At 43.7% G+C, this 16495-nt stretch overlaps 1 protein-coding gene across 1 annotated transcript in view; it reads right to left on the reverse strand.

The window, feature by feature from the left end:
- The window catches only part of LOC134539466 (transient receptor potential protein), a 30205-nt gene that overhangs the window by 12092 nt on the left and 1618 nt on the right, over positions 1-16495 (reverse strand). The window contains exons 2-11 of the mRNA XM_063381525.1: positions 10193-10386; positions 8918-9062; positions 8134-8229; positions 6935-7077; positions 6180-6381; positions 5318-5488; positions 4497-4731; positions 2955-3107; positions 1242-1387; positions 85-191 (exon numbers count right to left, since the gene is read on the reverse strand). Coding sequence (XP_063237595.1) covers positions 85-191; positions 1242-1387; positions 2955-3107; positions 4497-4731; positions 5318-5488; positions 6180-6381; positions 6935-7077; positions 8134-8229; positions 8918-9062; positions 10193-10353 — 1559 coding nt within the window. The 5' untranslated portion in view covers positions 10354-10386. The remainder of the gene's footprint in view (positions 1-84; positions 192-1241; positions 1388-2954; positions 3108-4496; positions 4732-5317; positions 5489-6179; positions 6382-6934; positions 7078-8133; positions 8230-8917; positions 9063-10192; positions 10387-16495) is intronic.

The following is a 16495-nucleotide window of genomic DNA, read 5'->3' on the forward strand; positions in this document are numbered from 1 at the left end:
TCGCTGGTAGCCGCTATCTGTTGAACCCATCACAGAACTGTTACGTCGTCCTCCCTGTGGCCTCCGCGGTCGTCGCCGCTGTACCTGAAGATCATCCCGGCTGCGAAGGCGCCCTCCGACAGCAGCATGGGGTCGAAGGGGTGCCACTGCTCCCTGGGGTACCACGGGTTCACGTCCTTCCAGGCCTCCCTCTGCGAGCACACACACCACACACACTGGTCTAGAGAAACAAATTTGAACACCGCCTTATAAGTAACCCAGTATCATCCTTTTCACAGACACCCACACATGAACTCTATATCACAACAAGAGGCAGTGGGCGGGTCGTTGGTTCGATGCTCGGTTCTGGCACACGGACCACGAGGCCCGCAGTGGCTGCGATGACAACACTGTGTCGCAGTGTTGCCTGATCGAGCAGACAGTCTGACCGAGCAGACAGTCTGACCGAGCAGACAGTCTGAGCAACTGGCAGGTCTGCTGACTGCCCCTCTGGAGGGACTCCCCCAGCCCTTCAACTGTCCTGCCCTTCGGTTCGGGTGCGATAAAACTCTCAGCTTTCAGGCCTTCTATAATTCCCGCCTTCCCCCCCCCCCCCCTTCAGGTCTGTCTTCCCCATCACAAGTAAATTTCACCACGCTTTCTCCTTTCGGTCACGTTTCCGGGCCTCTTTGTGCCTTCTGAGTGCCGGCGTGGGGCGAGGCACCATGTTACCTGCTGGGCTGGCCACACTGCAGGCTTACAGCGAAGTCGCGAGTGGATAGGATTTACTCTACGTTTTTCAGGAGCGTATGATGAGCAGCTTGGGAACTTCACCGCTGCAAGTGCGCTGCCGTAACGCCCTGTGTCGTCTTAGGTTGTTATTTACACGTTAGAGCTCAGCACTGTCGCCCGCTGTCATTCTCCCCGCACCCTTCACCCAAAATTCACTGCAGCTCAAGGTCGTTCAACGGGAGTTTGTGCGTCACAAAACTGTAGGAATGAGAGGTGGGGTAGAGGGTGGCTGGAGGACAAAGCATGTTCGAGGGAGGGTGGGGAAGGGGTGTTTGGACCACCACAAGTCGATGCCCTAGAGATGGTGGCGATTGCGGCGGTGAATTAACCAACTACCTCAAACCGTATTAGAAATTTTAACCGGGGCTGGCGACTTCTATACAGTATACAGTGAAGGTCGGCTGTATATTTCCATATCCCCCAGCCTTGGCGTGGCGAGGCCCCCCTGCCCCCCTGCCCAGCAGCCTCACCTGCACGATGAACCACGAAGTGAACCTCAGGCCGATCCACACCAGGTAGAACACGTTGGTGATGAAGTCCACGATGTTCCACAGGTCGCTCACGTACGCCAGCAGCCCGTCGCTCCACAGCGCGCGGATCTCGTTCCAGATCAGGCCTGCCAACCGGTTGCAAACACGACGACAGATAGACAGATAGCGTTCATTCGGGTTCGAAACAAGGGTGACACGGGGGGGGGGGCGGGTAGAGCCCTAGATATTGAAAAAAATGTAGCCAAATGCAAAAAAAAATACATACTTTTCTCACAACTTGCCCCCCCCCCCCCCCCAAAGGCCATCGGCTGGCGACGCCCTTGGTTCGAAACATACCTCATCTAAACTGGTTTGCTCCGAACTCCACCCACTCGCTGCATGTACCTCCACGTGTATTTATGGCTTACGTATCGCATACACTATTGTTTGGCACAGAAAATATTCATCAAAAATTTGGACGAGTTGCACCTCCCCTTGATGATAATATTCATGAATTTACTTACTTGAAATTCTTCTGGCATTAAATGCTGCTAAATTTGTATATTAATATATTATATCTGAGTATCCCACTAGTGACTCAAGATAAATTATCATAAATTAGCAGAAGTTTTGTGATAAATCCAAACAGCAGAAAATCCTGCCGGGTTAAACTTACATCCCGGTAGGATGAAATGTTCCACAACTGTGTTACTTGAGGGGATGTGGTTGAAACTTGGGTGGGAACATGGGTGAGGCGATCTGGGTTCTAGTCCAGTCATTACGTCGGAAAAAAACGGGTTAGAAATGCAAATGAACCAAGAAAGCTAAAATTTTGGATATTACATGGGGGGGGGGGGGGGGGGAGGAGGCGCTAGAAAAGCTTAAACTTCAAATCGTCGACCAAAATTACCTTGTGCATTTTCCACCATCTTGAAAAAAGATCGTAAAAAAAAAGCAACAAAAAAAAGTACCGTATTGCATGAAATGTTTCGTATCTCAACGGGGAAACCGAGTTATGATGAAAAAAAACTGAATTTAACTTTCACGATGGCGGAAAATGCACAAGGTAATTTTGGTCGACAATTTAAAGTTAAGCTTTTCTAGTCTCCCCCCCCCCCCCCCCCCCAACCCACACGTAATATCCAATAAAAAAATTTAGCTTTCTCGGTTCACTTGCATTTCCAAAAATGTATATAACGACTGGACTATTCAGTTATTGGCATGGTCGAACCCGGAGTCGCAAGTGCCCGTGGGTTTCCTCAGGGTCATGCTCCACTAGCAGCTCATCATCCCTCGATGGACGCAGTGGCGGATCCAAGGGGAGGCACCAGGGGCAAGTGCCTCCCTCCCCCCCCCCCCCGAAAAACCAGTTGTCTGCTACATTTATATTTCCGACAAAAATGATTGCTTCCGAGACCAATAAAATATTTCAATATAATTAATGTATTTCTTGTAGAATCATAAAATCTGGTGGTTGCATGTTATGTGTAGTGTGAGTAGATTAAATACAAATTTAGTAATTTTTAAGAAATTTTTTCTCTGCGGCTATTCTGAAATCCTAGAGTGCCCCCCCCCCCCCCCCCCCCACCGAGGTGAACCTCTGGATCCGCCGCTGGATGGACGTGTCCCGGTGCCTTCAAGAGACGACAGAGCAGGGACGGAGCGGAGAGGAGGGACTGGTGAGTGCGCTCTCCCTCGAGCACGCGCACTCACTGAGCACGTAGAGCATGACGGTGCTCTCGACGAGGCCAGGGAGGGACCCCCTCTCGCGCTGCTTCCAGCCCTCCAGGACCTCCAGCATCCAGTCGGTGCCGAACCACTCGATCAGGAGGAACTCTGCCCGCTGCGAGGCCAGCCCCAGCAGCACTGCAAGACACGTCCACGCCAATATCACTCTCAGCATCTTTGGATTAAAACTTTGAAAAAAAAAGGTTTCTGTCCATTACTGCTCTAAAATTAACTTTTTTTTTACATACTGTCAAATGGGAATCATACTTTTCACAGACGAGAGAGCCAAACGCCCGATCGTGCATCTTCGGTTTTTTTTTGTTCATTGTAAATAAATATGGCGGTGTTGATAAAAGGATTCTAATGGTCAATTAGATGAGGTTAGCTACATTATAAAAATTTTAAAACATTGTGGACGGTTGATTTGGTTAGGATAGTTACATAAAAGATACGGGGAAAAAACCATGAACTTCGGGTTTTGTCTCTCTCGTCTGTGAAAAGAAGGCTTCCCCTGTCAAATCGGCAGCAAAATACAATAAAATATGTTCCACATTTTAAAAAAATAGCTACACGCAACATACATCTGTGACCTTTGAACGTTTCACGTGGTCGAAGCATGCATACAAGTCAATAGGTTCATGCCAAAGCTAAATTTACCATCTGCCAGAAGGGATAAAAAGAGTAGCTTAGAAAAAGGGCTTTCGAAATATTTAATTTATGTATGTGTGTATTATATATAATGGAAACTACTAGCACAGATTTATTAATTAACTTTTATTAATTTATTTAGTTAATCAAATTTTGCCCTGTTAACCAACAAAGGGTCTCTGAACTTAAGTCAGATGTACCACGCATAGACTCTATGCATCAGGTTTGGTCCATTATTATCCCAATACGCACCTGTCTCTAAGGACTATTGATCCTGTCAACGGACTGTTTAATTATGACATTTATACAAACTTTTACTTTTTGGTGTGATTTTGCTGCAAAAACAGTGGCATCGTTGACAGTGTGATTGTTGCAATTGAAGACTTTAACCAGCGCGCCAGACAAGCCAATCAGCAGTCGGTTTTTTTCAACTTAGGTAATTTTCGAACTGAGTAACCGAAAATCCTTCTTTTACGACGGTGGTCCATTGCTTACGTGAATCATTGAAAAATGTCTGTGTTACCTCAGATCAGCAGCATCTAGTTGTGAACTGGAGATTTAATTTTGATGAATTAATGCGGTGTGTTAAAGGCAGTGCTCACAAAAGTACTGTATGTAGGAGTGAAATATGAGTACAGTTCGTCGACCAGTTCTCCTATACACACCTACACTACCAGCGTCACTTGGACGAAACGAAGGTGTTATTTGAAGAATCGAACTGAAGTCGAATTATTTGAAGAATGGAACTGAAGTCGAATTATTTGAAGAACCGAACTGAAGTCGTATTATTTGAAGAATCGAACTGAAGTCGTATTATTTGTAGAATCGAACTGAAGTCGTAACTGGAATCTGAATGAAACACCAACTCGCTGCACTCACTGAGGAAGAAGGCGTAGGACGAGGAGTGGCAGATGAACTTGACGAAGGGCTTCTTCATAAACTGGCCCATGGCGGAGGAGGGAGCGAGCATGTACATGGCGCTGTAGACGGGGAACATGGCGCCCAGCTTGGCCACCTGCACGAGCTGCATCACCATGTTCTTGCGCCGGAAGCCCGGCAGACCGTCGTACCAGATGGCCGCCAGCAGCTGCTGCACGTTCGGGTGCGCCACGAACTGCAACCCATGTGGTTCCCCTTTGCCTCGCCGCCGCCATGCTGTGACGCCCAAAACAGTGTGCCAAATGTGCCGCCATGTTGTGACGCCCACAAACATCGACCACATCTGATGATGGGTTTGTAGGTACGAATTAGAATCTCCGTTGTTACAAACACAATCATCTCCCGCAAAAACGAAAGTCGTTTGAAAAACTGTTTCCACAATGCAAACAATACGCTTCAGAAACAATGTTTTTGGGTGTCTAACCAACATGGCGCAGACCTTGAGCAAAGGCTGCAAAGCAAAATCTCGTGTGTATGATTTTCAAATAGAAATTAGTTTATGATTTTCAGTGCTTAAACTTTATGGCTATGCAGTTTTCCGTAGGTATTCAAAAGGAAACAAACAGACAAAGCATGTTTTCACAGTGTTTTGGTTATTCCGTAGTGAAAAAAAAAAAAAAAAAACATTTTAAATGCAATGCGGTTAATATTCCCAGAAACGAAAGACACACCAAAAAATAGTCATTGTTGCCAAAGTTTACTTGACGACTTTGAGGTTAGGTTGCCCCTGACTCCCGCGCGGTCGAACCGAGTGGCCTCACCATCTTCTGCTTGTACTTGATGGCGAGCTTGAGGCGCTCCAGGGTGTGGCGCTCCCCCGGTTGCCAGAGGTCGCCGTCGGCGTGGTAGTTGAGCATCACCTCCAGCTCCAGCGAGGTGCGGGTGTGGTCCAGCAGCGCCGTGGCGAACTGCTGGCAGCGGGCGCGCATCTCCTGCGGCAGTCGGCCCCCGCCCCTCCTCCAACACCACCACAAGTACAGCGTGCATTCCAAAATACATAAACGTTGTGTTAATTAAAAATAGTGTGCACGTGGAGTCCACGCGCAATAAAAGTGAAACGTTTTTTGCTTATCAGGTATTTCCGGTCACACTATTCATACAAAAAAAGGAATGATACTTATAAAGTTAATTGCACAAATCAATAACACTTTCCCAAACGAATGAATAAATTGTATATACTTAAATATAATGAAAGTAATACGGTAGTGTTAATCGTTAGCCGTTACGAAAACTGAGGAGTAGACAAACACAAGCTGCGTTACGAGAATTCTGTAGCATCACTTCTGGGTCGTTTCTATCTCTCCCCTGCCGTCTCCCCAACCGGCCGTTACAGCTAGCATATAGCATGCTCCTAACCGCTCCTGACTGCTCCTGAATACCATTGACTGCTCCTGCATGCTCCTTATGCTCCTAACTGCTCCTGCATGCTCCTAACTGCTCCTCACTGCTCCTGACTGCTCCTGAATACCATTGACTGCTCCTGCATTCTCTTCGATGCTCTTGACTGCTCCTAACTGCTCTTGCATACTCCTAACTGCTCCTCACTGCTCCTTACTGCTCCTGACAGCTCCTGACTGCCCCTCACTGCTCCTGGAGAGAGAGAGGGAGAGAGGGCCGACTCACGTTGTACTGGTCGCGGAACTCGTGCTCCATGCGCGACAGGCGCCGCAGCTCCCAGGACAGCTCGAAGGCGGTGCGCAGCGGGTCTCGGGACGACAGCGCGATGAGGGACGGCGACGACAGCGCCTTGTAGGCGTTAATGCGCGCCTGCGAGTGTCGCAGCGAGTCCACCTCGCTCGAGACCACGCACTCGTCGCAGCCGCACCTGCGCTCACATGCCCCGGCTCAATCACCACCTGCAGATGATTCACCCGACGTTTCGGTCGACTTTGCAGTCGCCATCATCAGAGAGCAGTTACCTACTTCAGTGCACGCTGCTCCCTGATTATGGCGACTGTATTGTTAACCGAAACATCGGCGAATCATTCGCCAAGGACGTGGCTGCAATCCAGAAGCCAAGCTACTTCATATATTTATGAACATTATTTATTATTTTACAAACAATTTTTAAGAATGTGTCGTAAATTTATTAAATAAAGTTCCGCTAGTGCCAACACCGAGAAAAAATGATCAGAACAGATGCATAGTAAATCCCCATAAGTACCATAAAATTAATAAAATTTGTCACAGCCAAAAAAAATAATGTCAAATTGCACACCGCTGACAATGTTGCGGCGGCGACAACCTGACAGATGCAGAGAAGAGTGTGGTGATAACAAAGCAGTGGCATCGTAGCTCCGAACCAGGCTTGTGAAGAGTCTCGCAGGGTGTCGAAGCGCAGTCACGCGAGCTGAGGGCAGCGGCAGGAGGGAGCGTACCTGACGTCGTGCGGCGACGGCAGCGTGGCGCCCCGGTCCAGCAGGATCTTGAGGATCTCGTAGTTGTTCATGTGGGCCGCGAGGATGAGCGGGGTGATGTCCGGGGTGAAGGTGGACGACGTGCGGTCCACGGCCTCCCAGCTCTGCGGGACACCCGGCACCCACTCGGTCCACGTCGCGCGCTACCTCGTCCACCGATCACCGGCTCACGATTCACTAGCAGAACTCACAAATTCACTAATTGTAAACTGAACCATCTGTACCTCGGCCTGAGTCGTCTCTGTAGATGATGTGGTCAGGAACGCTCAGGCGCCGCGTGGATGATAGAACAGTTTCGTTGATAAGTGCAATTGAAATTCCATATGTTATCGGCACTTGTTTTAACCAGTGTATTTGTGGTCGCGATCCATTTGAGTTCTAGTATAGAATGTTGAATGTCTATGGTTTACAAGCACGCACATTTTATTACAATTTAAAAAAATTTTGTGTTTGGTCATTCAAACAGATCATACTAGTAACTACTGTGTTCTAAAAATTACTTTTATCGTGTATCGTACTGTGCTTCTACGGACTAATGGACCAACAGACAGGAATTTTGGAATCATGTTGGCACTGCATACTTTTAAATTGAGCAAAGCTTATTAGGTACTCGCTGGTCTGTTTCGTCACACATTTCAATTATTATTATTTTTTTAACATTTTGCAAGCAGTCGCTTAAAAACGAAGCCCCACAATAATAACTGTAAAACACTACAATTCGATTGGTAGTTTTGCATCTTCCTTCTCTTTTGCTCACAATATCTTTTTGTTCTACAAAGCCACTTGGCATATGTGCAAGTCTACGTATCTCTTCCTTATAGGATTCTAGTCAGGCCTTATGGTTGGAGATCTTAATTTTTCGCATTATGTTTTACTACAAGGAATGCCCTTCAAACATCGAAGCATTTCTTTTTATGGTGTAATTGGACCACCACTAAATGTTGACACCCTCGGTTGTGGGAAATACGAGTGGTCCAAGCCGGGTGGTGGGGGAGGGGATAAAGTTAGTCTCTCACGTGACCAAGAGAAAATGAATGGTATACATTTTATAAAAAAGAATCTGGTCTGTTAGTTTAATATACCGCTAAATGGTAGTGTCTCTGTGTATGGCTCACCCATCGGAATGAACATGTCTGTTCATACAAAGACTCTGTACTCACATACGGTTGTCCGGGAGAGTGGAACTTCTCCTCCCACTCCAGAAGCACCTCCACAGCCTCCACATACTCTTCCTTGATCGCATGTAGCAACGCATCCTGGAACAGTAACAGGTGAGGCAACGCCTGCGGGGAAGGTGCTTCCTGACTGGCAAGATAACCTGTAAGAACCTCAGTAGGTAACTGCTCCCTGATGATGGCGACTGCAATGTCGACCAGAAACGTCGGTGAAATATTCGCCAAGAACGCGGCTAAAACCCAGAAGCCAAGATACTTCAGACAATGGCCGTGTGAGCCTGCAAACATTATCAAATATAGCAAAGTAACTTATAAATTCCATCTATCGAAGGTTATTTCCATCACTCACTGTACTAGGACAGTGACAAGGCTTTATTCTGGCTGCTGGCACGGTGGTGATTCATAATGGATATGTTATTCTCGGTAATGGCCCACAGAATGGTTTCTAACCATCCATAAGGCAGAAAGGAACATCCAAGGTCAAATACTCTCCAATGTCATCTTATCATGCGGATAGATGCTTGGAAAGTACAAAGATCGAAGTAGCGCTCCTGGTACACCCTCACGGGTTCAGCTCTAGGAGGAGGAAGTAGTGGTGAGGCTAGGCCGGGCTTTGCCCAGAATAACATGTACTAGGACGAAGAATGAGAAAGTTGCATAAATAAGTGGCAGTCGGTTTGAAAAGAGCGGTGCCTGGGTTATGACACCCGCGTGTCGGCGCGGCGGACAGGTCAAGCTGTGCCCTGGTCGTCGGCGATGCCTGCCTCACCTTGACCTGCACGTTCTCCTCCAGCAGCAGCCTGATCAGCTCGATGTTCTCGTTCTCTATGGCGGAGATGAGCGCCGACCTGTTGAAGGGGTCCACGCAGTTGATGTCCAGCTCCTGCGGCTGGTTGCGGTACTCGTCCAGGATCCTGCAGTCACAGACACCCCTCTTGCTCGCCACGCTCGTACTTTTCAAATCAACCGTCAATCATTCCCCGTGAACTGGGAATGAAATAATGTGTTCGTGCCCCAGTACAATAAAAACTAGTTCTTCAACCTGACTGGGCAGCCAATCCACCAACAATGGACACCAACCACAGTGCCAGTGAAGTGTTTTTAAAACGAACTCCAACCATAGCGACGTTACTTATACCAGTGAATTAAATATTAGTTATTGTAAATAGTGCATAATATAGCCGATGAATCAAAATAAAGTAAATAGTGTACACATTGTAGTTAATAGAATATAAGGCAATTTAATCATTAAGAAAAATAGGTTAGGTAAAAGCAAGACAATTTTTTGTATTAGGAATAGTAGTGTATTGTAAAGCGCCAAAAAAAGACATCGAGCAAAAGTGCTCCCAAAAACAATCAATATAAAAGTTTTTTTTTTAGATTTTCCTTTCAATCATCAATTTCTTCTGTTTACTAGTACTTTAATTAACATTATCAACAGTGAAAATATGAGCAAAAGATCACAGAGTGCTGGAGTGTTTAATTGTAATGTAAAACTGTGTAAAGTGTATAAAATAAAAAAGTGTTTATTACTCAGAAAGACTCAGCCAAATGAACGTGGACTTCTGCAGCTAACATGAATAACAATTTGGAACTAGACCTGAACATTATTTTATGGACACGACATCCATATGTTAAGTTTTTCTCAAGACCAAAGTAACTGACTTAAATTGACACAGTGTTTGCTACAGATGCTGCTCCTGGTACAACGACATGTATATTTAAGACCGTAGTAACTGACTTCTATTGGTACGGTGTTTGCTACAGATGCCGCTCCTGGTCAACGACATGTATATTTAAGACCGTAGTAACTGACTTCAAATGACACTGTGTTTGCTACAGATGTCGCTCCTGGTCAACGACATGTATATTTAAGACCGCAGTAACTGACTTCTATTGGCACGGTGTTTGCTACAGATGCCGCTCCTGATCAACTAAATGTATATTTAAGACCAGAGTAACTGACTTCAAATGACAAGGTGCTTGCTACAGATGCCGCTCCTCTGCTCAGGGACTGGTCCCGGCAGAGAGCGCTCGGACGCACCGGCGGATGGAGGCGCAGTCGCCCCGCTCGGCCAGCAGCAGGAACTTCTTCTCGACGTTGGTGAGGCTGAACTCCTGGGGGGCCTGCAGGGACTCGTGCGACTGCATGTTGGTGTCGGCGTCCTGCCCCACCAGGTTCTCGCGAGACCCCGTGGTCTTCATGACTGCAGGGCCTCGCCTCCCCGGCTTCACGCGCTGCAACCAACAAACACAACGGCTCTTATCACGTGGGATCACATACACATATACGCGTATACATTCAGGCTGTACATTCTTTAAAAAAATTATTATTATTGATACACTATTAGCTATTTTTGAATTATGCATTTTTCTCTTTTCACGCACCAGTCTGTATTTATTATACTGATAACTGTGTTTCACATTAGGGTGGTTTACAAACTAAACGAGATAATATTTATTGCTTTTATCAGGCAGTGTGCTATTGTTTTGGGTATGAATACTATTGTGTTATTGTGCTATTACATATAATTTTAATTAGATGTATATTTTTACCACAGCTGGTGCTGTACTGCAACTGTAGTGCTACGATCTCTCTTTTGTGTAGTATGCAATGCTTTTAAATACATTATACATACTGTGTAATGTATTACTACTCCTACATGTACAATACACATTTTTAAAAGTACATTGTAAAAATATTATTTATTTTGCATACTGTAAAAATATATGCTGCAAATTAATTTTTATTTACCATGATTAATATATTTTCCTAGAGAGTAAATAAAGGTTGTACCTACACCATATATGATAAAAATTTGATTTTACTTATGTTGTAATACTGTTTTTTTCTATATTTTTGTTAACTGACTACATTCAGCCTGCTGAACATTACTTTTTTTTCCTTTCCTCATTTTAATTTTTATTTTCCTGGCTCTATGTCTAACTGTCCTCAGGGTAAGCAGGCTCCTTTTTATGGCGACAAGGCAGTTATTTATGTTCTCTGTGAAGCATACAATGCTTCTCAGGAACCTGGAACTGATACGCAGTCCAGCACCATGTTGCCTTTCCTAACAAACATCACTTTGGATTCATCAGAAGTTTAGGAGATACTCGCATTTGGAATTATGTTTAGGGACTCAATCCAGATATTTCCTACTTATTATGCAGATCCAAAGCTCCCTTTTTAATTTAATACAATTTTTTTGAACATACTCCATGCATTTTGCACTGTTTGTCATTGGGAAACTTTAACAAATAAAAGAAATTGTTTAAAATGAAAACATAAACCCACAGAGAACAAGTCTAAATCAGTTGATATCGAAAAGATGGACCCAACAATGGATATAAACATTTATTATGGACAACACCAGTGACTACCACGCAGACGAACACATTCAAACTTAAAAAAATCAGACAGCACAAGAATTACATGGGAGGAATTTCTTCATTTAAAAATAACAACACAGAAGAACATAGAAAGCTGATGACGACGAGACAGTTTCAACAAAAACCGTAAATGCCGACAGACAATGACCTGGAAAACGCAGCAAACATACGAACACAACGATGAAGATAAACAGGTACTATGGACAACTCAGCGATGACAGTACCGACGAACAGAGTAGGTTCAGTTGAAACATTTCGGGAAATGCAAAACTGCAAAACTGCAATTGCGTATGTCCAAAAAAAATTGTATTAAATCAAAATTCCCCATTGCATTAATCATTTACAGATGGTCCCTTTTTAATGTTAGTCAATGGACTGGTTTTGCATATTTTTTTGAAAGTATGGCAGAGTTAAGGGAGCAAATAGTTACACACTCTGTTTCCCCTCTCACACTATCCCTGTTGATGACCTAGCATAATTCTTTGATTTGATAGTCTTCTTTTACTCGATGGACACATTAGCAATATTGTATTGCAAGCAGCTCTAGTTGGGTTCAGACACACACACACATCACATGTAGATCTCCATGTAGCCATATATAAGCTTAGGTTTCCTCCAATGCGTTCGCTGGTTTACTGCTGCCAACACTTTTTGCTACTCCCCTTTGCCTGCCGGAGCACTAATTCCCATGCTCCTGCAGTCTTGCTTCGCGCCAGACGCACGTCGCCGCGCTACTCCCCCCCCCCCCCTCCCTCGCGGGAGTGGGGGGGGGGGGGCACTGGCATTTTTACATGTCTAAAGTAAGCGTATAGGTCCCACCTGGCACACATCACTCCCATTTTATAGGAGGGCCCAGAATCACTTCGGCTGTGTGGGACTGGCTTTAGCGTGGAGGGGCTATTGCAAAAAAAAAAAAACAGAGAAAGGGTTTCGAGGTGTGGGCTACTGTGACGCTCATGCCCGATCCATGTATACTTGTTTCTTCTGCTCCACCCAGGGTGACTATGACCTTCAGTACCTAAAGGTTGTGGCTAAAATTTTTGAATCATTTTCAATTTTGTATGTTTTGTTTGGTGTAAAATTTACATCCTTCACACTAAATCTTGGTCTCTTTATTCTTGAAAAAGACTGACAGGCATGCATCTGGATTTGACCATCAATGTTGCTTTACCTTGACACGGCAGTTCAAAAGCATAGTTACGAACATCAGTCGCCATCACAAAGAGGGCAGACATCATTTACATGCTTTACTACGAACTTTCGTCAACCAAGCCAACCTCATGCAATACTACTAATTTATATGAGTGAAAACTTTATTTCATTTTATTTATATATATATATATATTTTATTTATGTGTTGTATTTTGCTTTATTGAGAAGTGAATCATATGCAACACTATTTCAATACACATATTTTCCAATGAGAGTTGAAGATTTTTTAGGAGACCCCCATGCAGTTTGGTCATTGTACTGCGGGGAGCTCTACAAACCAATTGTGTGCTCTCAATTGTGTGATTTTTTTACATTAAACCTCTAACTTTTTTTAAAATTTCCTAGTGCATGTATGCTTTATTATTAGGTTAACATTTGGTTTTTTTCTTTCTTGCAAGATATATTTATTGTTCCTCTCATTTTCCAGCATCCATTAAATACCTAATTATATTCATAATATTAACATTTTTCATTTGCTTTTTCCTCCACCTTCTACCTTCCACTCACTGCTAATTTTTCCCTAGAATTTCTCTCAAGAGGCACTGGGGCACTTTTACATTCCTGGCCCTTTCTCCAACACCCTCGTCCAATCACATCGCTGCGCTACTCTTTCCCCAGAGAGAAGGGAAAGGCACGGGTGGGATTGTGGTCAGATGTCGGCTCTGAAAGAGATGGGGAGTGCAGGTTGGGGCGGTGTGCAAAAAACAGCCAACCGCTCTCTGCTTCACTACAGCATATCAGGGAAGGGGAGGGACCGACAGAAGCTGCCAATGCTCAGGAAGGAGAGGGGAAAGTGGGGAGGCGATGTGGTCCTAGGTTTTTTGAGTAGGCAACATAGGTGGGATGGCGAGGAGAAGAAGTAGTGCATTATGGGAGTTATGTGCTTTGTGCGCGTAACTTAGTCCAGTACCCTTTACCTCTCCCTACTACAGCATTTTTTTTCTACGGTTTGAAGTACAGCTTTGGCACTTCAATTGATGGTTTTCAAGGTAATGTGCCTTTCTTGGGACACTTTCAAAAAGTCAACATTTTGGGACTGGTGTGATTATTTCGACGGTCATAGTTGCTCACGTGAAATAATCAGTTATATTGTCTCAGCGACAACATACTACAGCCTGTCAGTAACTATGAGACAGTAATCAAGTAAATAAGCTTTGTAAGATATAATTCGTCTCTTATTACGCCAAAATTTATATAAATAATTCAATACTGAAATAATTGCAAAGTATTGAAAACACTGAAATAGCGAGGGTAAGTATCTTTTTAACCAACTGAAGGTAACTTAGCGACGAGAGACTATTTGTTGGCTGTGACGTGCTGGTACACTATCACCACACAGATAAGAAGGGTATCGCAAATATCTACGCCGTATAATCTTCAAACCAAGAAATGTGGGTAAACAGTGTTTTTGCACTAAGCCATATAAATAACTCCACAAAAGATAAATGGTGAATAATTGATACTTTGCTGCTGTAGTAGGAGTTCTCGTCTTTTATTATTTTACATGATCGAGGTACCGTGGTGTCCGAGCTGTCAGATAACTTGCCGCCAAAAGTGAACCAACTTTATCTTTCTAGCTGTATCATCACCAGATATATATTTTTTTAATGGGGGAATGTGGCACGGGTTGCCATGAGAAGTGTGTTTTCTCAGGGTGCTTTGCCCCCCTACCCTGATGCATTATTTCATTTCTCGATTCCAATGCTCATTTGACACTCACCTGTTCCTAATGACTACACCAAAGTCACCTTAAATTCACAAAAAATGGCTGGTTGCAAATCACTCAGGGATATTCGTTCATTTACGGTTATCTCCTTAAGTTTATAGGTTTTGAGTTCATTCACTTTGAACAATAATCAACAATAATTATATTTTAATAGTATGTAATGAAACATTCAAAACATTTTTTAATGTCCAAGCCAAAATATTCTCATTTCTCCCGCGTGTTTTTAAAATGTAACAAATAACTCGAAAGTCGGAACTCGGCGTAGTTTCCAAGAAGATCCAGTTATTTGAGATCATTAAGAACTCTTTTGTTTATTTCGGGTTAGTTCTTCGTTAAAAATTTTCCGTAAATTTTGTGCAATTCCTAACAGTGTAGGATCACGAGTGTTTCGTTGATTCATATGGTATCAAGGTGGACGTCAATAAAAATTCACTAGCTTCATTTTGAAGGTACCCACGGCTATTCCCATCGTGCTGTGGACGGCCTTGAAGCAGAACTAGACTAGGCGAAGCTGTCAGACCCAATCATGTGCCGACAAAGGCCTCTGAGGTATCACTGGTTCAATGAGCTCACTACAGAGTCTAGCCTGGACCGAGAAGAATCCATGAAGTAATCGTGGCACGACTGGTGACCTCGAGAACTATAACTAGCTAGTTGTCACAACAGTAAAACCTTGGGCTTGCATTCGGGTTCGAACCCCAATCCATTCTGAATTCGGTGTTCCACTGTTTCTCATAATCATTCCCGCCATGATTCTTTGTAATATGCTGTGGTAGATTTCTTACACTGGTTTACTAACGTCTTCAGTGAATATTCGTGTATAATGACCTGGCTGTCGAAGAGACGTAAACCGAAATAACAAATCTTGATACCTCCTTATGAATTTAAAATGATGTTGCCCATTGCATACAATGAGTAAAAAAAAAAATCATTTACAGCACGACAACCCCCATGAGTAAAAAAAACAACTCACATCCAAGAATTTAGCAGAGTTAGAAGCAGTCAAATAGATATTGAAATATTGTATGAATAAACACAAAGATTAAGAAAGAAGCCATTATTCGATAACTACTTGAATGCTTTCTCTGGTCAATTCCTAGATCCGTGTCGGAAATATTTCCTGTGGTTTTGTGTTTGTTAATGTTTCTTTTTGTTAACTCAGGTGACAGTAGCAGCAAGTTTGAAAGCAGAAATTTTTCTTCTTCTAATCATGATGGTTACACTTAGTTGCTTGTTGGTTACTGTAACAGCCATGAAGTTAAGAATTGTCAGGAAAAGGCATAGTGACATAGTTGCAGTCACTTTTCAACCTCGTAATAGCCATATTTTCCCGCCAAAACATTGTGGAAATGGTGTTTGATGACGTCTGATGATAAGTAAGTATGAATTAAAATCAATGGCGTTAAAAACAGTCGTTTAAAACTGTTTCCACAAAGCACAAACTACACTTAGCCAATGTTTTGGGCATCTAACCAAAATCTCGTGCAACAATTAGCTGAAGGAGAAAAAAATTCTTCACACACTAACAAGTGCAGATGTAGCCACCTCCTGGTAAGATGCAATATTAAATTTAGAAAATTATTTGGTCGTTTTATGGTAACCAAGACCGCCAGAAGGAAGTTGAAAATATATTTTTCACTTTTTGGTTACTAGATGTCTTGAAATAAAGAAGTCAATTACAAACTTACGGTAGTCACATGAACAGAAGTTGAAATGTGGGAGTAGCCAATGGACAAATTGGGAGTTTGGGAGCGATATTGTGAAGTTCACCGGTTTTATGAAAGAAACGTGAATCTGGAAATTCTCTACATATTGCTAGGCTGTGGAAAATTTCGCATTTTCATTTACATCCAGGGTATATATTGCTGTCCCGTGTATGCTCGGGAAAATATCATCTGTTCGTTGACTGCTGACTTGTGAGAAATCTCACCTGGGTCGTCCGTGATTCGGAAATTTCTTTGTTGAGAAGTCTCGTTTGCTTACAGTCCTCCAGATAAAATGTGAGCCAATGGCAGCAGC

The sequence above is a fragment of the Bacillus rossius genome, chromosome 15 (genome assembly GCF_032445375.1).
Source record: "Bacillus rossius redtenbacheri isolate Brsri chromosome 15, Brsri_v3, whole genome shotgun sequence".
NCBI classification, from domain to species: domain Eukaryota; kingdom Metazoa; phylum Arthropoda; class Insecta; order Phasmatodea; family Bacillidae; genus Bacillus; species Bacillus rossius.